This window comes from Oncorhynchus mykiss, chromosome 18 (assembly GCF_013265735.2).
Source record: "Oncorhynchus mykiss isolate Arlee chromosome 18, USDA_OmykA_1.1, whole genome shotgun sequence".
Classification (NCBI taxonomy): domain Eukaryota; kingdom Metazoa; phylum Chordata; class Actinopteri; order Salmoniformes; family Salmonidae; genus Oncorhynchus; species Oncorhynchus mykiss.
Genome location: NC_048582.1, coordinates 2,437,981 through 2,454,612, shown reverse-complemented (window position 1 = coordinate 2,454,612; position 16,632 = coordinate 2,437,981). Strand labels below are relative to the sequence as shown.

The 16,632-nt window shown below is 48.2% G+C and overlaps 1 protein-coding gene across 4 annotated transcripts in view; it reads right to left on the bottom strand.

Annotated features, from left to right (window-relative positions):
- Positions 1–842: 842 nt before the first annotated feature.
- tdrd3 (tudor domain containing 3) overlaps positions 843–16,632 on the bottom strand; it is a 75,838-nt gene continuing 60,048 nt past the window's right edge. For all 4 annotated transcript variants that reach the window (XM_036951470.1, XM_036951471.1, XM_036951474.1 and 1 more), the window contains one exon: positions 843–1,298. Coding sequence is in view for 1 of the 4 variants with exons in the window: in XM_036951474.1 (XP_036807369.1) it covers positions 1,260–1,298 (39 nt within the window). In the remaining 3 variants the exon portion in view is untranslated. The remainder of the gene's footprint in view (positions 1,299–16,632) is intronic.

Sequence of the window (16,632 nt, the reverse complement as noted above, 5' to 3'; positions counted from 1 at the left end):
TTAGGGTTTGAGAGGTCCACTGGACAGACAAGGTTAAGGTTTGAGAGGTCACCTGTTATTCTATATTCCCCAGCTCAATGCAGCTCCATCAGAGAGCATAGATTAATAATAGATGGGCAGTAATATGGAAACCTATCTAGCAGGATGGATGGGCAGATAGACAGACAGACAGACAGACGGAAACAAACATTAACCTCCTCTTCTGAGCCGCTTCGCTGAACGCAACAAATGAGCTTGAGCTGAGAGGAACACATGGACTGTAGTAACAGACTGAGCTGTCAGACAGGAACACACGGACTGTAGTAACAGACTGAGCTGTCAGACAGGAACACACGGACTGTAGTAACAGACTGAGCTGTCAGACAGGAACACATGGACTGGAGTAACAGACTGAGCTGTCAGACAGGAACACATGGACTGGAGTAACAGACTGAGCTGTCAGACAGGAACACACGGACTGTAGTAACAGACTGAGCTGTCAGACAGGAACACATGGACTGGAGTAACAGACTGAGCTGTCAGACAGGAACACATGGACTGTAGTAACAGACTGAGCTGTCAGACAGGAACACATGGACTGTAGTAACAGACTGAGCTGTCAGACAGGAACACATGGACTGTAGTAACAGACTGAGCTGTCAGACAGGAACACATGGACTGAGCTGTCAGACAGGAACACATGGACTGAGCTGTCAGACAGGAACACATGGACTGAGCTGTCAGACAGGAACACATGGACTGAGCTGTCAGACAGGAACACACGGACTGAGACAATAAGGGTGCAACATGAGACAGTTCATTGGACAACAGATTTCAAATCAGACAAATAAAAACCAGAGAAATACAGGAGCAGTATTTTTATTTGTCTAATAATAAACTATTTTACAAATCTTCCCCGTGTACAGCGGCTGTGCGCTTCACAAAGTCTGTTAGCTAGAGTCCTCGTTGTCAGCCTCCTTTTGAGCAACAATTCCAATTCCTGAATGTTTCACACTTCTTGATATGGAGACACAAAGTGAACACAGAGGAAGAGTCAGTCATCGTGTATTTGGTGAAGAGGAGAGAAGGCCTGCAAAAAAATCCCACTAACTTTCCCAAAAGTCTGTTTTTCAGAAATCCACAGTTGAACGATTCTGTGGAATCAGGAGGGAACAATAAGGACGTGGAATCCTCCAAAACAGGGATTTCTGGGAAAAATCCTGGGAAAGTCGCGGGAATTTTGCAACCCCCGAGAGAAGAAAGATGTGGTTTTTTTGAGGTCAGATGCGTCGACCTCTGGGATCCTTTGTAGATTCCGTCTGAGGGGGGGAAAAGAAACAGACAGACTGTCAGTTCATCAGACCACCTCATCAAACTACCATCAACCCTGTGTTCAGTTCATCAGATCACCTCATCAAACCACCATCAACCCTGTGTTCAGTTCATCAAACTACCATCAACCCTGTGTTCAGTTCATCAGATCACCTCATCAACCCTGTGTTCAGTTCATCAGATCACCTCATCAACCCTGTGTTCAGTTCATCAGATCACCTCATCAAACCAACATCAACCCTGTGTTCACCTCATCAAACCCCCATCCACCCTGTGTTCAGTTCATCAGATCACCTCATCAACCCTGTGTTCAGTTCATCAGATCACCTCATCAACCCTGTGTTCAGTTCATCAAACCCCCTCATCAAACCAACATCAACCCTGTGTTCAGTTCATCAGATCACCTCATCAACCCCGTGTTCAGTTCATCAAACCCCCTCATCAAACCAACATCAACCCTGTGTTCAGTTCATCAGATCACCTCATCAACCCCGTGTTCAGTTCATCAGATCACCTCATCAACCCCGTGTTCAGTTCACACTGCTTTGAACCAAGATCAATCCAGCCTTGGGGAGTAAAACAATCTTTCTGTCAATAAAACACACAAACCTTACCTATCATATTATCGTGACGTAGCGCTGGTAACCGCGGTAACGGCTGCTGTCTGCTCTCTGGGGGCTGTTTACTTGACGATAAGGCCCTCAGGCTAGCTACTGACTAACTGTGTGGAGGGAGGGAGGGAGGGAGGGAGGGAGGGAGGGAGGGAGGGTCTAGTGTGAACGGTCAGCGGGGTGGTTCTCAGAACGGGACATGCGTCCAAAATAGCACTACATTTCCAATACAGTACACTACTTTAGACCAGGGCCCGTAGGACTAACCCATAGGCCAGGGCCCGTAGGACGAACCCATAGACCAGGACCCGTAGGACTAACCCATAGACCAGGGCCCGTAGGACTAACCCATAGACAAGGACCCGTGGGACTGACCCATAGACCAGGGCCCGTAGGACTAACCCATAGACCAGGATCCGTAGGACTAACCCATAGACCAGGACCCGTAGGACTAACCCATAGACCAGGGCCCGTAGGACTAACCCATAGACCAGGGCCCGTAGGACTAACCCATAGATCAGGACCCGTAGGACTAACCCATAGACCACGGCCCGTAGACCAGGACCCGTAGGACTAACCCATAGACCAGGACCCGTAGGACTAACCCATAGGCCAGGACCCGTAGGACTAACCCATAGGCCAGGACCCGTAGGACTAACCCATAGACCAGGGCCCGTAGGACTAACCCATAGACCAGGACCCGTAGGACTAACCCATAGGCCAGGACCCGTAGGACTAACCCATAGGCCAGGACCCGTAGGACTAACCCATAGGCCAGGACCCGTAGGACTAACCCATAGACCAGGACCCGTAGGACTAACCCATAGACCAGGACCCGTAGGACTAACCCATAGACCAGGACCCGTAGGACTAACCCATAGACCAGGACCCGTAGGACTAACCCATAGACCAGGACCCGTAGGACTAACCCATAGACCAGGACCCGTAGGACTAACCCATAGACCAGGACCCGTAGGACTAACCCATAGACCAGGGCCCGTAGGACTAACCCATAGACCAGGACCCGTAGGACTAACCCATAGACCAGGACCCGTAGGACTAACCCATAGACCAGGACCCGTAGGACTAACCCATAGACCAGGACCCGTAGGACTAACCCATAGACCAGGACCCGTAGGACTAACCCATAGACCAGGACCCGTAGGACTAACCCATAGACCAGGACCCGTAGGACTAACCCATAGACCAGGACCCGTAGGACTAACCCATAGACCAGGGCCCGTAGGACTAACCCATAGACCAGGACCCGTAGGACTAACCCATAGACCAGGACCCGTAGGACTAACCCATAGACCAGGGCCCGTAGGACTAACCCATAGACCAGGACCCGTAGGACTAACCCATAGACCAGGGCCCGTAGGACTAACCCATAGACCAGGACCCGTAGGACTAACCCATAGACCAGGACCCGTAGGACTAACCCATAGACCAGGACCCGTAGGACTAACCCATAGACCAGGACCCGTAGGACTAACCCATAGACCAGGACCCGTAGGACTAACCCATAGACCAGGACCCGTAGGACTAACCCATAGACCAGGACCCGTAGGACTAACCCATAGACCAGGACCCGTAGGACTAACCCATAGACCAGGACCCGTAGGACTAACCCATAGACCAGGACCCGTAGGACTAACCCATAGACCAGGACCCGTAGGACTAACCCATAGACCAGGACCCGTAGGACTAACCCATAGACCAGGACCCGTAGGACTAACCCATAGACCAGGGCCCGTAGGACTAACCCATAGACCAGGACCCGTAGGACTAACCCATAGACCAGGACCCGTAGGACTAACCCATAGACCAGGGCCCGTAGGACTAACCCATAGACCAGGACCCGTAGGACTAACCCATAGACCAGGGCCCGTAGGACTAACCCATAGACCAGGACCCGTAGGACTAACCCATAGACCAGGACCCGTAGGACTAACCCATAGCAATCTGGTCAAAAGTAGCGCACAATCAAGGGAACAGAGGGCCATTTGGGACTAAACTGCTATAGTGTTTACCTGGCCAAGGGGGACAGTTGTGTCCCCCTGTTGTGTCTGTACCGTAACTCAGTCATGTAGTGTCCAGGTGTAACCTGTCTGTACCGTAACTCAGTCATGTAGTGTCCAGGTGTAACCTGTCTGTACCGTAACTCAGTCATGTAGTGTCCAGGTGTAACCTGTCTGTACCATAACTCAGTCATGTAGTGTCCAGGTGTTGTGTCTGTACCGTAACTCAGTCATGTAGTGTCCAGGTGTAACCTGTCTGTACCGTAACTCAGTCATGTAGTGTCCAGGTGTAACCTGTCTGTACTGTAACTCAGTCATGTAGTGTCCAGGTGTTGTGTCTGTACCATAACTCAGTCATGTAGTGTCCAGGTGTTGTGTCTGTACCGTAACTCAGTCATGTAGTGTCCAGGTGTTGTGTCTGTACCGTAACTCAGTCATGTAGTGTCCAGGTGTAACCTGTCTGTACTGTAACTCAGTCATGTAGTGTCCAGGTGTTGTGTCTGTACTGTAACTCAGTCATGTAGTGTCCAGGTGTTGTGTCTGTACCGTAACTCAGTCATGTAGTGTCCAGGTGTTGTGTCTGTACCGTAACTCAGTCATGTAGTGTCCAGGTGTAACCTGTCTGTACCGTAACTCAGTCATGTAGTGTCCAGGTGTTGTGTCTGTACCGTAACTCAGTCATGTAGTGTCCAGGTGTTGTGTCTGTACCATAACTCAGTCATGTAGTGTCCAGGTGTAACCTGTCTGTACCGTAACTCAGTCATGTAGTGTCCAGGTGTAACCTGTCTGTACCGTAACTCAGTCATGTAGTGTCCAGGTGTTGTGTCTGTACCGTAACTCAGTCATGTAGTGTCCTGTCTGTACCGTAACTCAGTCATGTAGTGTCCAGGTGTTGTGTCTGTACCGTAACTCAGTCATGTAGTGTCCAGGTGTAACCTGTCTGTACCGTAACTCAGTCATGTAGTGTCCAGGTGTAACCTGTCTGTACCGTAACTCAGTCATGTAGTGTCCAGGTGTAACCTGTCTGTACCGTAACTCAGTCATGTAGTGTCCAGGTGTTGTGTCTGTACCGTAACTCAGTCATGTAGTGTCCAGGTGTTGTGTCTGTACTGTAACTCAGTCATGTAGTGTCCAGGTGTTGTGTCTGTACCGTAACTCAGTCATGTAGTGTCCAGGTGTTGTGTCTGTACCGTAACTCAGTCATGTAGTGTCCAGGTGTAACCTGTCTGTACCGTAACTCAGTCATGTAGTGTCCAGGTGTAACCTGTCTGTACCGTAACTCAGTCATGTAGTGTCCAGGTGTAACCTGTCTGTACCGTAACTCAGTCATGTAGTGTCCAGGTGTAACCTGTCTGTACCGTAACTCAGTCATGTAGTGTCCAGGTGTAACCTGTCTGTACCGTAACTCAGTCATGTAGTGTCCAGGTGTAACCTGTCTGTACCGTAACTCAGTCATGTAGTGTCCAGGTGTAACCTGTCTGTACCGTAACTCAGTCACGTAGTGTCCAGGTGTAACCTGTCTGTACCGTAACTCAGTCATGTAGTGTCCAGGTGTAACCTGTCTGTACCGTAACTCAGTCATGTAGTGTCCAGGTGTTGTGTCTGTACCGTAACTCAGTCATGTAGTGTCCAGGTGTTGTGTCTGTACCGTAACTCAGTCATGTAGTGTCCAGGTGTAACCTGTCTGTACCGTAACTCAGTCATGTAGTGTCCAGGTGTAACCTGTCTGTACCGTAACTCAGTCATGTAGTGTCCAGGTGTTGTGTCTGTACCGTAACTCAGTCATGTAGTGTCCAGGTGTTGTGTCTGTACCGTAACTCAGTCATGTAGTGTCCAGGTGTTGTGTCTGTACCGTAACTCAGTCATGTAGTGTCCAGGTGTTGTGTCTGTACCGTAACTCAGTCATGTAGTGTCCAGGTGTAACCTGTCTGTACCGTAACTCAGTCATGTAGTGTCCAGGTGTAACCTGTCTGTACTGTAACTCAGTCACGTAGTGTCCAGGTGTTGTGTCTGTACCGTAACTCAGTCATGTAGTGTCCAGGTGTAACCTGTCTGTACTGTAACTCAGTCATGTAGTGTCCAGGTGTAACCTGTCTGTACTGTAACTCAGTCATGTAGTGTCCAGGTGTTGTGTCTGTACCGTAACTCAGTCATGTAGTGTCCAGGTGTTGTGTCTGTACCGTAACTCAGTCATGTAGTGTCCAGGTGTAACCTGTCTGTACCGTAACTCAGTCATGTAGTGTCCAGGTGTTGTGTCTGTACCGTAACTCAGTCATGTAGTGTCCAGGTGTAACCTGTCTGTACCGTAACTCAGTCATGTAGTGTCCAGGTGTTGTGTCTGTACCGTAACTCAGTCATGTAGTGTCCAGGTGTTGTGTCTGTACCGTAACTCAGTCATGTAGTGTCCAGGTGTAACCTGTCTGTACTGTAACTCAGTCATGTAGTGTCCAGGTGTAACCTGTCTGTACCGTAACTCAGTCATGTAGTGTCCAGGTGTTGTGTCTGTACCGTAACTCAGTCATGTAGTGTCCAGGTGTAACCTGTCTGTACCGTAACTCAGTCATGTAGTGTCCAGGTGTTGTGTCTGTACCGTAACTCAGTCATGTAGTGTCCAGGTGTTGTGTCTGTACCGTAACTCAGTCATGTAGTGTCCAGGTGTAACCTGTCTGTACCGTAACTCAGTCATGTAGTGTCCAGGTGTTGTGTCTGTACTGTAACTCAGTCATGTAGTGTCCAGGTGTTGTGTCTGTACTGTAACTCAGTCATGTAGTGTCCAGGTGTAACCTGTCTGTACCGTAACTCAGTCATGTAGTGTCCAGGTGTTGTGTCTGTACCGTAACTCAGTCATGTAGTGTCCAGGTGTTGTGTCTGTACTGTAACTCAGTCATGTAGTGTCCAGGTGTTGTGTCTGTACCGTAACTCAGTCATGTAGTGTCCAGGTGTTGTGTCTGTACCGTAACTCAGTCATGTAGTGTCCAGGTGTTGTGTCTGTACTGTAACTCAGTCATGTAGTGTCCAGGTGTAACCTGTCTGTACCGTAACTCAGTCATGTAGTGTCCAGGTGTAACCTGTCTGTACCGTAACTCAGTCATGTAGTGTCCAGGTGTTGTGTCTGTACCGTAACTCAGTCATGTAGTGTCCAGGTGTAACCTGTCTGTACCGTAACTCAGTCATGTAGTGTCCAGGTGTAACCTGTCTGTACCGTAACTCAGTCATGTAGTGTCCAGGTGTTGTGTCTGTACCGTAACTCAGTCATGTAGTGTCCAGGTGTTGTGTCTGTACCGTAACTCAGTCATGTAGTGTCCAGGTGTAACCTGTCTGTACCGTAACTCAGTCATGTAGTGTCCAGGTGTTGTGTCTGTACTGTAACTCAGTCATGTAGTGTCCAGGTGTTGTGTCTGTACTGTAACTCAGTCATGTAGTGTCCAGGTGTAACCTGTCTGTACCGTAACTCAGTCATGTAGTGTCCAGGTGTTGTGTTTGTACCGTAACTCAGTCATGTAGTGTCCAGGTGTTGTGTCTGTACAGTAACTCAGTCATGTAGTGTCCAGGTGTAACCTGTCTGTACCGTAACTCAGTCATGTAGTGTCCAGGTGTAACCTGTCTGTACCGTAACTCAGTCATGTAGTGTCCAGGTGTAACCTGTCTGTACCGTAACTCAGTCATGTAGTGTCCAGGTGTTGTGTCTGTACCGTAACTCAGTCATGTAGTGTCCAGGTGTAACCTGTCTGTACCGTAACTCAGTCATGTAGTGTCCAGGTGTAACCTGTCTGTACCGTAACTCAGTCATGTAGTGTCCAGGTGTAACCTGTCTGTACCGTAACTCAGTCATGTAGTGTCCAGGTGTAACCTGTCTGTACCGTAACTCAGTCATGTAGTGTCCAGGTGTAACCTGTCTGTACCGTAACTCAGTCATGTAGTGTCCAGGTGTTGTGTCTGTACAGTAACTCAGTCATGTAGTGTCCAGGTGTAACCTGTCTGTACCGTAACTCAGTCATGTAGTGTCCAGGTGTTGTGTCTGTACCGTAACTCAGTCATGTAGTGTCCAGGTGTTGTGTCTGTACCGTAACTCAGTCATGTAGTGTCCAGGTGTAACCTGTCTGTACTGTAACTCAGTCATGTAGTGTCCAGGTGTTGTGTCTGTACCGTAACTCAGTCATGTAGTGTCCAGGTGTTGTGTCTGTACCGTATCTCAGTCATGTAGTGTCCAGGTGTTGTGTCTGTACCGTAACTCAGTCATGTAGTGTCCAGGTGTAACCTGTCTGTACCGTAACTCAGTCATGTAGTGTCCAGGTGTAACCTGTCTGTACCGTAACTCAGTCATGTAGTGTCCAGGTGTTGTGTCTGTACCGTAACTCAGTCATGTAGTGTCCAGGTGTTGTGTCTGTACCGTAACTCAGTCATGTAGTGTCCAGGTGTAACCGGTCTGTACCGTAACTCAGTCATGTAGTGTCCAGGTGTTGTGTCTGTACCGTAACTCAGTCATGTAGTGTCCAGGTGTAACCTGTCTGTACCGTAACTCAGTCATGTAGTGTCCAGGTGTAACCTGTCTGTACCGTAACTCAGTCATGTAGTGTCCAGGTGTTGTGTCTGTACCGTAACTCAGTCATGTAGTGTCCAGGTGTTGTGTCTGTACCGTAACTCAGTCATGTAGTGTCCAGGTGTTGTGTCTGTACCGTAACTCAGTCATGTAGTGTCCAGGTGTTGTGTCTGTACAGTAACTCAGTCATGTAGTGTCCAGGTGTAACCTGTCTGTACCGTAACTCAGTCATGTAGTGTCCAGGTGTAACCTGTCTGTACCGTAACTCAGTCATGTAGTGTCCAGGTGTTGTGTCTGTACCGTAACTCAGTCATGTAGTGTCCAGGTGTTGTGTCTGTACCGTAACTCAGTCATGTAGTGTCCAGGTGTTGTGTCTGTACTGTAACTCAGTCATGTAGTGTACAGGTGTAACCTGTCTGTACCGTAACTCAGTCATGTAGTGTCCAGGTGTTGTGTCTGTACCGTAACTCAGTCATGTAGTGTCCAGGTGTTGTGTCTGTACCGTAACTCAGTCATGTAGTGTCCAGGTGTAACCTGTCTGTACTGTAACTCAGTCATGTAGTGTCCAGGTGTTGTGTCTGTACTGTAACTCAGTCATGTAGTGTCCAGGTGTTGTGTCTGTACCGTAACTCAGTCATGTAGTGTCCAGGTGTAACCTGTCTGTACCGTAACTCAGTCATGTAGTGTCCAGGTGTTGTGTCTGTACCGTAACTCAGTCATGTAGTGTCCAGGTGTTGTGTCTGTACCGTAACTCAGTCATGTAGTGTCCAGGTGTTGTGTCTGTACTGTAACTCAGTCATGTAGTGTCCAGGTGTAACCTGTCTGTACCGTAACTCAGTCATGTAGTATCCAGGTGTTGTGTCTGTACTGTAACTCAGTCACGTAGTGTCCAGGTGTAACCTGTCTGTACCGTAACTCAGTCATGTAGTGTCCAGGTGTAACCTGTCTGTACTGTAACTCAGTCATGTAGTGTCCAGGTGTAACCTGTCTGTACCGTAACTCAGTCATGTAGTGTCCAGGTGTTGTGTCTGTACCGTAACTCAGTCATGTAGTGTCCAGGTGTTGTGTCTGTACCGTAACTCAGTCATGTAGTGTCCAGGTGTAACCTGTCTGTACCGTAACTCAGTCATGTAGTGTCCAGGTGTTGTGTCTGTACCGTAACTCAGTCATGTAGTGTCCAGGTGTTGTGTCTGTACCGTAACTCAGTCATGTAGTGTCCAGGTGTTGTGTCTGTACCGTAACTCAGTCATGTAGTGTCCAGGTGTAACCTGTCTGTACCGTAACTCAGTCATGTAGTGTCCAGGTGTTGTGTCTGTACTGTAACTCAGTCATGTAGTGTCCAGGTGTTGTGTCTGTACCGTAACTCAGTCATGTAGTGTCCAGGTGTTGTGTCTGTACCGTAACTCAGTCATGTAGTGTCCAGGAGTAACCTGTCTGTACTGTAACTCAGTCATGTAGTGTCCAGGTGTAACCTGTCTGTACTGTAACTCAGTCATGTAGTGTCCAGGTGTAACCTGTCTGTACCGTAACTCAGTCATGTAGTGTCCAGGAGTAACCTGTCTGTACCGTAACTCAGTCATGTAGTGTCCAGGAGTAACCTGTCTGTACCGTAACTCAGTCATGTAGTGTCCAGGAGTAACCTGTCTGTACCGTAACTCAGTCATGTAGTGTCCAGGAGTAACCTGTCTGTACCGTAACTCAGTCATGTAGTGTCCAGGAGTAACCTGTCTGTACCGTAACTCAGTCATGTAGTGTCCAGGTGTTGTGTCTGTACCGTAACTCAGTCATGTAGTGTCCAGGTGTAACCTGTCTGTACCGTAACTCAGTCATGTAGTGTCCAGGTGTTGTGTCTGTACCGTAACTCAGTCATGTAGTGTCCAGGAGTAACCTGTCTGTACCGTAACTCAGTCATGTAGTGTCCAGGAGTAACCTGTCTGTACCGTAACTCAGTCATGTAGTGTCCAGGTGTTGTGTCTGTACCGTAACTCAGTCATGTAGTGTCCAGGTGTTGTGTCTGTACCGTAACTCAGTCATGTAGTGTCCAGGTGTTGTGTCTGTACCGTAACTCAGTCATGTAGTGTCCAGGAGTAACCTGTCTGTACTGTAACTCAGTCATGTAGTGTCCAGGTGTAACCTGTCTGTACCGTAACTCAGTCATGTAGTGTCCAGGAGTAACCTGTCTGTACCGTAACTCAGTCATGTAGTGTCCAGGAGTAACCTGTCTGTACTGTAACTCAGTCATGTAGTGTCCAGGTGTAACCTGTCTGTACCGTAACTCAGTCATGTAGTGTCCAGGAGTAACCTGTCTGTACCGTAACTCAGTCATGTAGTGTCCAGGAGTAACCTGTCTGTACCGTAACTCAGTCATGTAGTGTCCAGGTGTTGTGTCTGTACCGTAACTCAGTCATGTAGTGTCCAGGTGTAACCTGTCTGTACCGTAACTCAGTCATGTAGTGTCCAGGTGTTGTGTCTGTACAGTAACTCAGTCATGTAGTGTCCAGGTGTAACCTGTCTGTACCGTAACTCAGTCATGTAGTGTCCAGGTGTTGTGTCTGTACCGTAACTCAGTCATGTAGTGTCCAGGTGTTGTGTCTGTACCGTAACTCAGTCATGTAGTGTCCAGGTGTAACCTGTCTGTACCGTAACTCAGTCATGTAGTGTCCAGGTGTTGTGTCTGTACAGTAACTCAGTCATGTAGTGTCCAGGTGTTGTGTCTGTACCGTAACTCAGTCATGTAGTGTCCAGGTGTAACCTGTCTGTACCGTAACTCAGTCATGTAGTGTCCAGGTGTTGTGTCTGTACCGTAACTCAGTCATGTAGTGTCCAGGTGTAACCTGTCTGTACTGTAACTCAGTCATGTAGTGTCCAGGTGTTGTGTCTGTACCGTAACTCAGTCATGTAGTGTCCAGGTGTAACCTGTCTGTACTGTAACTCAGTCATGTGGTGTCCAGGTGTTGTGTCTGTACCGTAACTCAGTCATGTAGTGTCCAGGTGTTGTGTCTGTACCGTAACTCAGTCATGTAGTGTCCAGGTGTTGTGTCTGTACTGTAACTCAGTCATGTAGTGTCCAGGTGTTGTGTCTGTACCGTAACTCAGTCATGTAGTGTCCAGGTGTTGTGTCTGTACTGTAACTCAGTCATGTAGTGTCCAGGTGTAACCTGTCTGTACCGTAACTCAGTCATGTAGTGTACAGGTGTAACCTGTCTGTACCGTAACTCAGTCATGTAGTGTCCAGGTGTTGTGTCTGTACCGTAACTCAGTCATGTAGTGTCCAGGTGTAACCTGTCTGTACCGTAACTCAGTCATGTAGTGTCCAGGTGTTGTGTCTGTACCGTATCTCAGTCATGTAGTGCCCAGGTGTAACCTGTCTGTACCGTAACTCAGTCATGTAGTGTCCAGGTGTAACCTGTCTGTACCGTAACTCAGTCATGTAGTGTCCAGGTGTTGTGTCTGTACCGTAACTCAGTCATGTAGTGTCCAGGTGTTGTGTCTGTACCGTAACTCAGTCATGTAGTGTCCAGGTGTAACCTGTCTGTACCGTAACTCAGTCATGTAGTGTCCAGGTGTTGTGTCTGTACCGTATCTCAGTCATGTAGTGCCCAGGTGTAACCTGTCTGTACCGTAACTCAGTCATGTAGTGTCCAGGTGTAACCTGTCTGTACCGTAACTCAGTCATGTAGTGTCCAGGTGTTGTGTCTGTACCGTAACTCAGTCATGTAGTGTCCAGGTGTTGTGTCTGTACCGTAACTCAGTCATGTAGTGTCCAGGTGTAACCTGTCTGTACCGTAACTCAGTCATGTAGTGTCCAGGTGTAACCTGTCTGTACCGTAACTCAGTCATGTAGTGTCCAGGTGTAACCTGTCTGTACCGTAACTCAGTCATGTAGTGTCCAGGTGTAACCTGTCTGTACCGTAACTCAGTCATGTAGTGTCCAGGTGTTGTGTCTGTACCGTAACTCAGTCATGTAGTGTCCAGGTGTTGTGTCTGTACCGTATCTCAGTCATGTAGTGTCCAGGTGTTGTGTCTGTACCGTATCTCAGTCATGTAGTGTCCAGGTGTTGTGTCTGTACCGTAACTCAGTCATGTAGTGTCCAGGTGTTGTGTCTGTACCGTAACTCAGTCATGTAGTGTCCAGGTGTTGTGTCTGTACCGTAACTCAGTCATGTAGTGTCCAGGTGTAACCTGTCTGTACCGTAACTCAGTCACGTAGTGTCCAGGTGTAACCTGTCTGTACCGTAACTCAGTCATGTAGTGTCCAGGTGTAACCTGTCTGTACCGTAACTCAGTCATGTAGTGTCCAGGTGTTGTGTCTGTACCGTAACTCAGTCATGTAGTGTCCAGGTGTTGTGTCTGTACCGTAACTCAGTCATGTAGTGTCCAGGTGTTGTGTCTGTACCGTAACTCAGTCATGTAGTGTCCAGGTGTTGTGTCTGTACCGTAACTCAGTCATGTAGTGTCCAGGTGTAACCTGTCTGTACCGTAACTCAGTCATGTAGTGTCCAGGTGTTGTGTCTGTACCGTAACTCAGTCATGTAGTGTCCAGGTGTAACCTGTCTGTACCGTAACTCAGTCATGTAGTGTCCAGGTGTTGTGTCTGTACCGTAACTCAGTCATGTAGTGTCCAGGTGTTGTGTCTGTACCGTAACTCAGTCACGTAGTGTCCAGGTGTAACCTGTCTGTACCGTAACTCAGTCATGTAGTGTCCAGGTGTTGTGTCTGTACCGTAACTCAGTCATGTAGTGTCCAGGTGTTGTGTCTGTACCGTAACTCAGTCATGTAGTGTCCAGGTGTTGTGTCTGTACCGTAACTCAGTCATGTAGTGTCCAGGTGTTGTGTCTGTACCGTAACTCAGTCATGTAGTGTCCAGGTGTTGTGTCTGTACCGTAACTCAGTCATGTAGTGTCCAGGTGTAACCTGTCTGTACCGTAACTCAGTCATGTAGTGTCCAGGTGTAACCTGTCTGTACCGTAACTCAGTCACGTAGTGTCCAGGTGTAACCTGTCTGTACCGTAACTCAGTCATGTAGTGTCCAGGTGTAACCTGTCTGTACTGTAACTCAGTCATGTAGTGTCCAGGTGTAACCTGTCTGTACCGTAACTCAGTCATGTAGTGTCCAGGTGTTGTGTCTGTACCGTAACTCAGTCATGTAGTGTCCAGGTGTAACCTGTCTGTACCGTAACTCAGTCATGTAGTGTCCAGGTGTTGTGTCTGTACCGTAACTCAGTCATGTAGTGTCCAGGTGTAACCTGTCTGTACTGTAACTCAGTCATGTAGTGTCCAGGTGTAACCTGTCTGTACCGTAACTCAGTCATGTAGTGTCCAGGTGTAACCTGTCTGTACCGTAACTCAGTCATGTAGTGTCCAGGTGTTGTGTCTGTACCGTAACTCAGTCATGTAGTGTCCAGGTGTAACCTGTCTGTACCGTAACTCAGTCATGTAGTGTCCAGGTGTAACCTGTCTGTACCGTAACTCAGTCATGTAGTGTCCAGGTGTTGTGTCTGTACCGTAACTCAGTCATGTAGTGTCCAGGTGTTGTGTCTGTACCGTAACTCAGTCATGTAGTGTCCAGGTGTAACCTGTCTGTACCGTAACTCAGTCATGTAGTGTCCAGGTGTAACCTGTCTGTACCGTAACTCAGTCATGTAGTGTCCAGGTGTTGTGTCTGTACCGTAACTCAGTCATGTAGTGTCCAGGTGTAACCTGTCTGTACCGTAACTCAGTCATGTAGTGTCCAGGTGTTGTGTCTGTACCGTAACTCAGTCATGTAGTGTCCAGGTGTTGTGTCTGTACCGTAACTCAGTCATGTAGTGTCCAGGTGTTGTGTCTGTACCGTAACTCAGTCATGTAGTGTCCAGGTGTTGTGTCTGTACCGTAACTCAGTCATGTAGTGTCCAGGTGTTGTGTCTGTACCGTAACTCAGTCATGTAGTGTCCAGGTGTTGTGTCTGTACCGTAACTCAGTCATGTAGTGTCCAGGTGTTGTGTCTGTACCGTAACTCAGTCATGTAGTGTCCAGGTGTTGTGTCTGTACCGTAACTCAGTCATGTAGTGTCCAGGTGTAACCTATCTGTACCGTAACTCAGTCATGTAGTGTCCAGGTGTAACCTGTCTGTACCGTAACTCAGTCATGTAGTGTCCAGGTGTAACCTGTCTGTACCGTAACTCAGTCATGTAGTGTCCAGGTGTAACCTGTCTGTACCGTAACTCAGTCATGTAGTGTCCAGGTGTTGTGTCTGTACCGTAACTCAGTCATGTAGTGTCCAGGAGTAACCTGTCTGTACCGTAACTCAGTCATGTAGTGTCCAGGTGTAACCTGTCTGTACCGTAACTCAGTCATGTAGTGTCCAGGTGTTGTGTCTGTACCGTAACTCAGTCATGTAGTGTCCAGGTGTTGTGTCTGTACCGTAACTCAGTCATGTAGAGTCCAGGTGTAACCTGTCTGTACCGTAACTCAGTCATGTAGTGTCCAGGTGTAACCTGTCTGTACCGTAACTCAGTCATGTAGTGTCCAGGTGTAACCTGTCTGTACCGTAACTCAGTCATGTAGTGTCCAGGTGTAACCTGTCTGTACCGTAACTCAGTCATGTAGTGTCCAGGTGTTGTGTCTGTACCGTAACTCAGTCATGTAGTGTCCAGGTGTTGTGTCTGTACCGTAACTCAGTCATGTAGTGTCCAGGTGTTGTGTCTGTACCGTAACTCAGTCATGTAGTGTCCAGGTGTAACCTGTCTGTACCGTAACTCAGTCATGTAGTGTCCAGGTGTTGTGTCTGTACCGTAACTCAGTCATGTAGTGTCCAGGTGTTGTGTCTGTACCGTAACTCAGTCATGTAGTGTCCAGGTGTTGTGTCTGTACCGTAACTCAGTCATGTAGTGTCCAGGTGTTGTGTCTGTACCGTAACTCAGTCATGTAGTGTCCAGGTGTTGTGTCTGTACCGTAACTCAGTCATGTAGTGTCCAGGTGTTGTGTCTGTACCGTAACTCAGTCATGTAGTGTCCAGGTGTAACCTATCTGTACCGTAACTCAGTCATGTAGTGTCCAGGTGTAACCTGTCTGTACCGTAACTCAGTCATGTAGTGTCCAGGTGTAACCTGTCTGTACCGTAACTCAGTCATGTAGTGTCCAGGTGTTGTGTCTGTACCGTAACTCAGTCATGTAGTGTCCAGGTGTAACCTGTCTGTACCGTAACTCAGTCATGTAGTGTCCAGGTGTTGTGTCTGTACCGTAACTCAGTCATGTAGTGTCCAGGTGTTGTGTCTGTACCGTAACTCAGTCATGTAGTGTCCAGGTGTAACCTGTCTGTACCGTAACTCAGTCATGTAGTGTCCAGGTGTAACCTGTCTGTACCGTAACTCAGTCATGTAGTGTCCAGGTGTTGTGTCTGTACCGTAACTCAGTCATGTAGTGTCCAGGTGTTGTGTCTGTACCGTAACTCAGTCATGTAGTGTCCAGGTGTAACCTGTCTGTACTGTAACTCAGTCATGTAGTGTCCAGGTGTTGTGTCTGTACCGTAACTCAGTCATGTAGTGTCCAGGTGTTGTGTCTGTACAGTAACTCAGTCATGTAGTGTCCAGGTGTTGTGTCTGTACCGTAACTCAGTCATGTAGTGTCCAGGTGTAACCTGTCTGTACCGTAACTCAGTCATGTAGTGTCCAGGTGTAACCTGTCTGTACCGTAACTCAGTCATGTAGTGTCCAGGTGTAACCTGTCTGTACCGTAACTCAGTCATGTAGTGTCCAGGTGTTGTGTCTGTACCGTAACTCAGTCATGTAGTGTCCAGGTGTAACCTGTCTGTACCGTAACTCAGTCATGTAGTGTCCAGGTGTAACCTGTCTGTACTGTAACTCAGTCATGTAGTGTCCAGGTGTTGTGTCTGTACCGTAACTCAGTCATGTAGTGTCCAGGTGTTGTGTCTGTACCGTAACTCAGTCATGTAGTGTCCAGGTGTTGTGTCTGTACCGTAACTCAGTCATGTAGTGTCCAGGTGTTGTGTCTGTACCGTAACTCAGTCATGTAGTGTCCAGGTGTAACCTGTCTGTACCGTAACTCAGTCATGTAGTGTCCAGGTGTAACCTGTCTGTACCGTAACTCAGTCATGTAGTGTCCAGGTGTTGTGTCTGTACCGTAACTCAGTCATGTAGTGTCCAGGTGT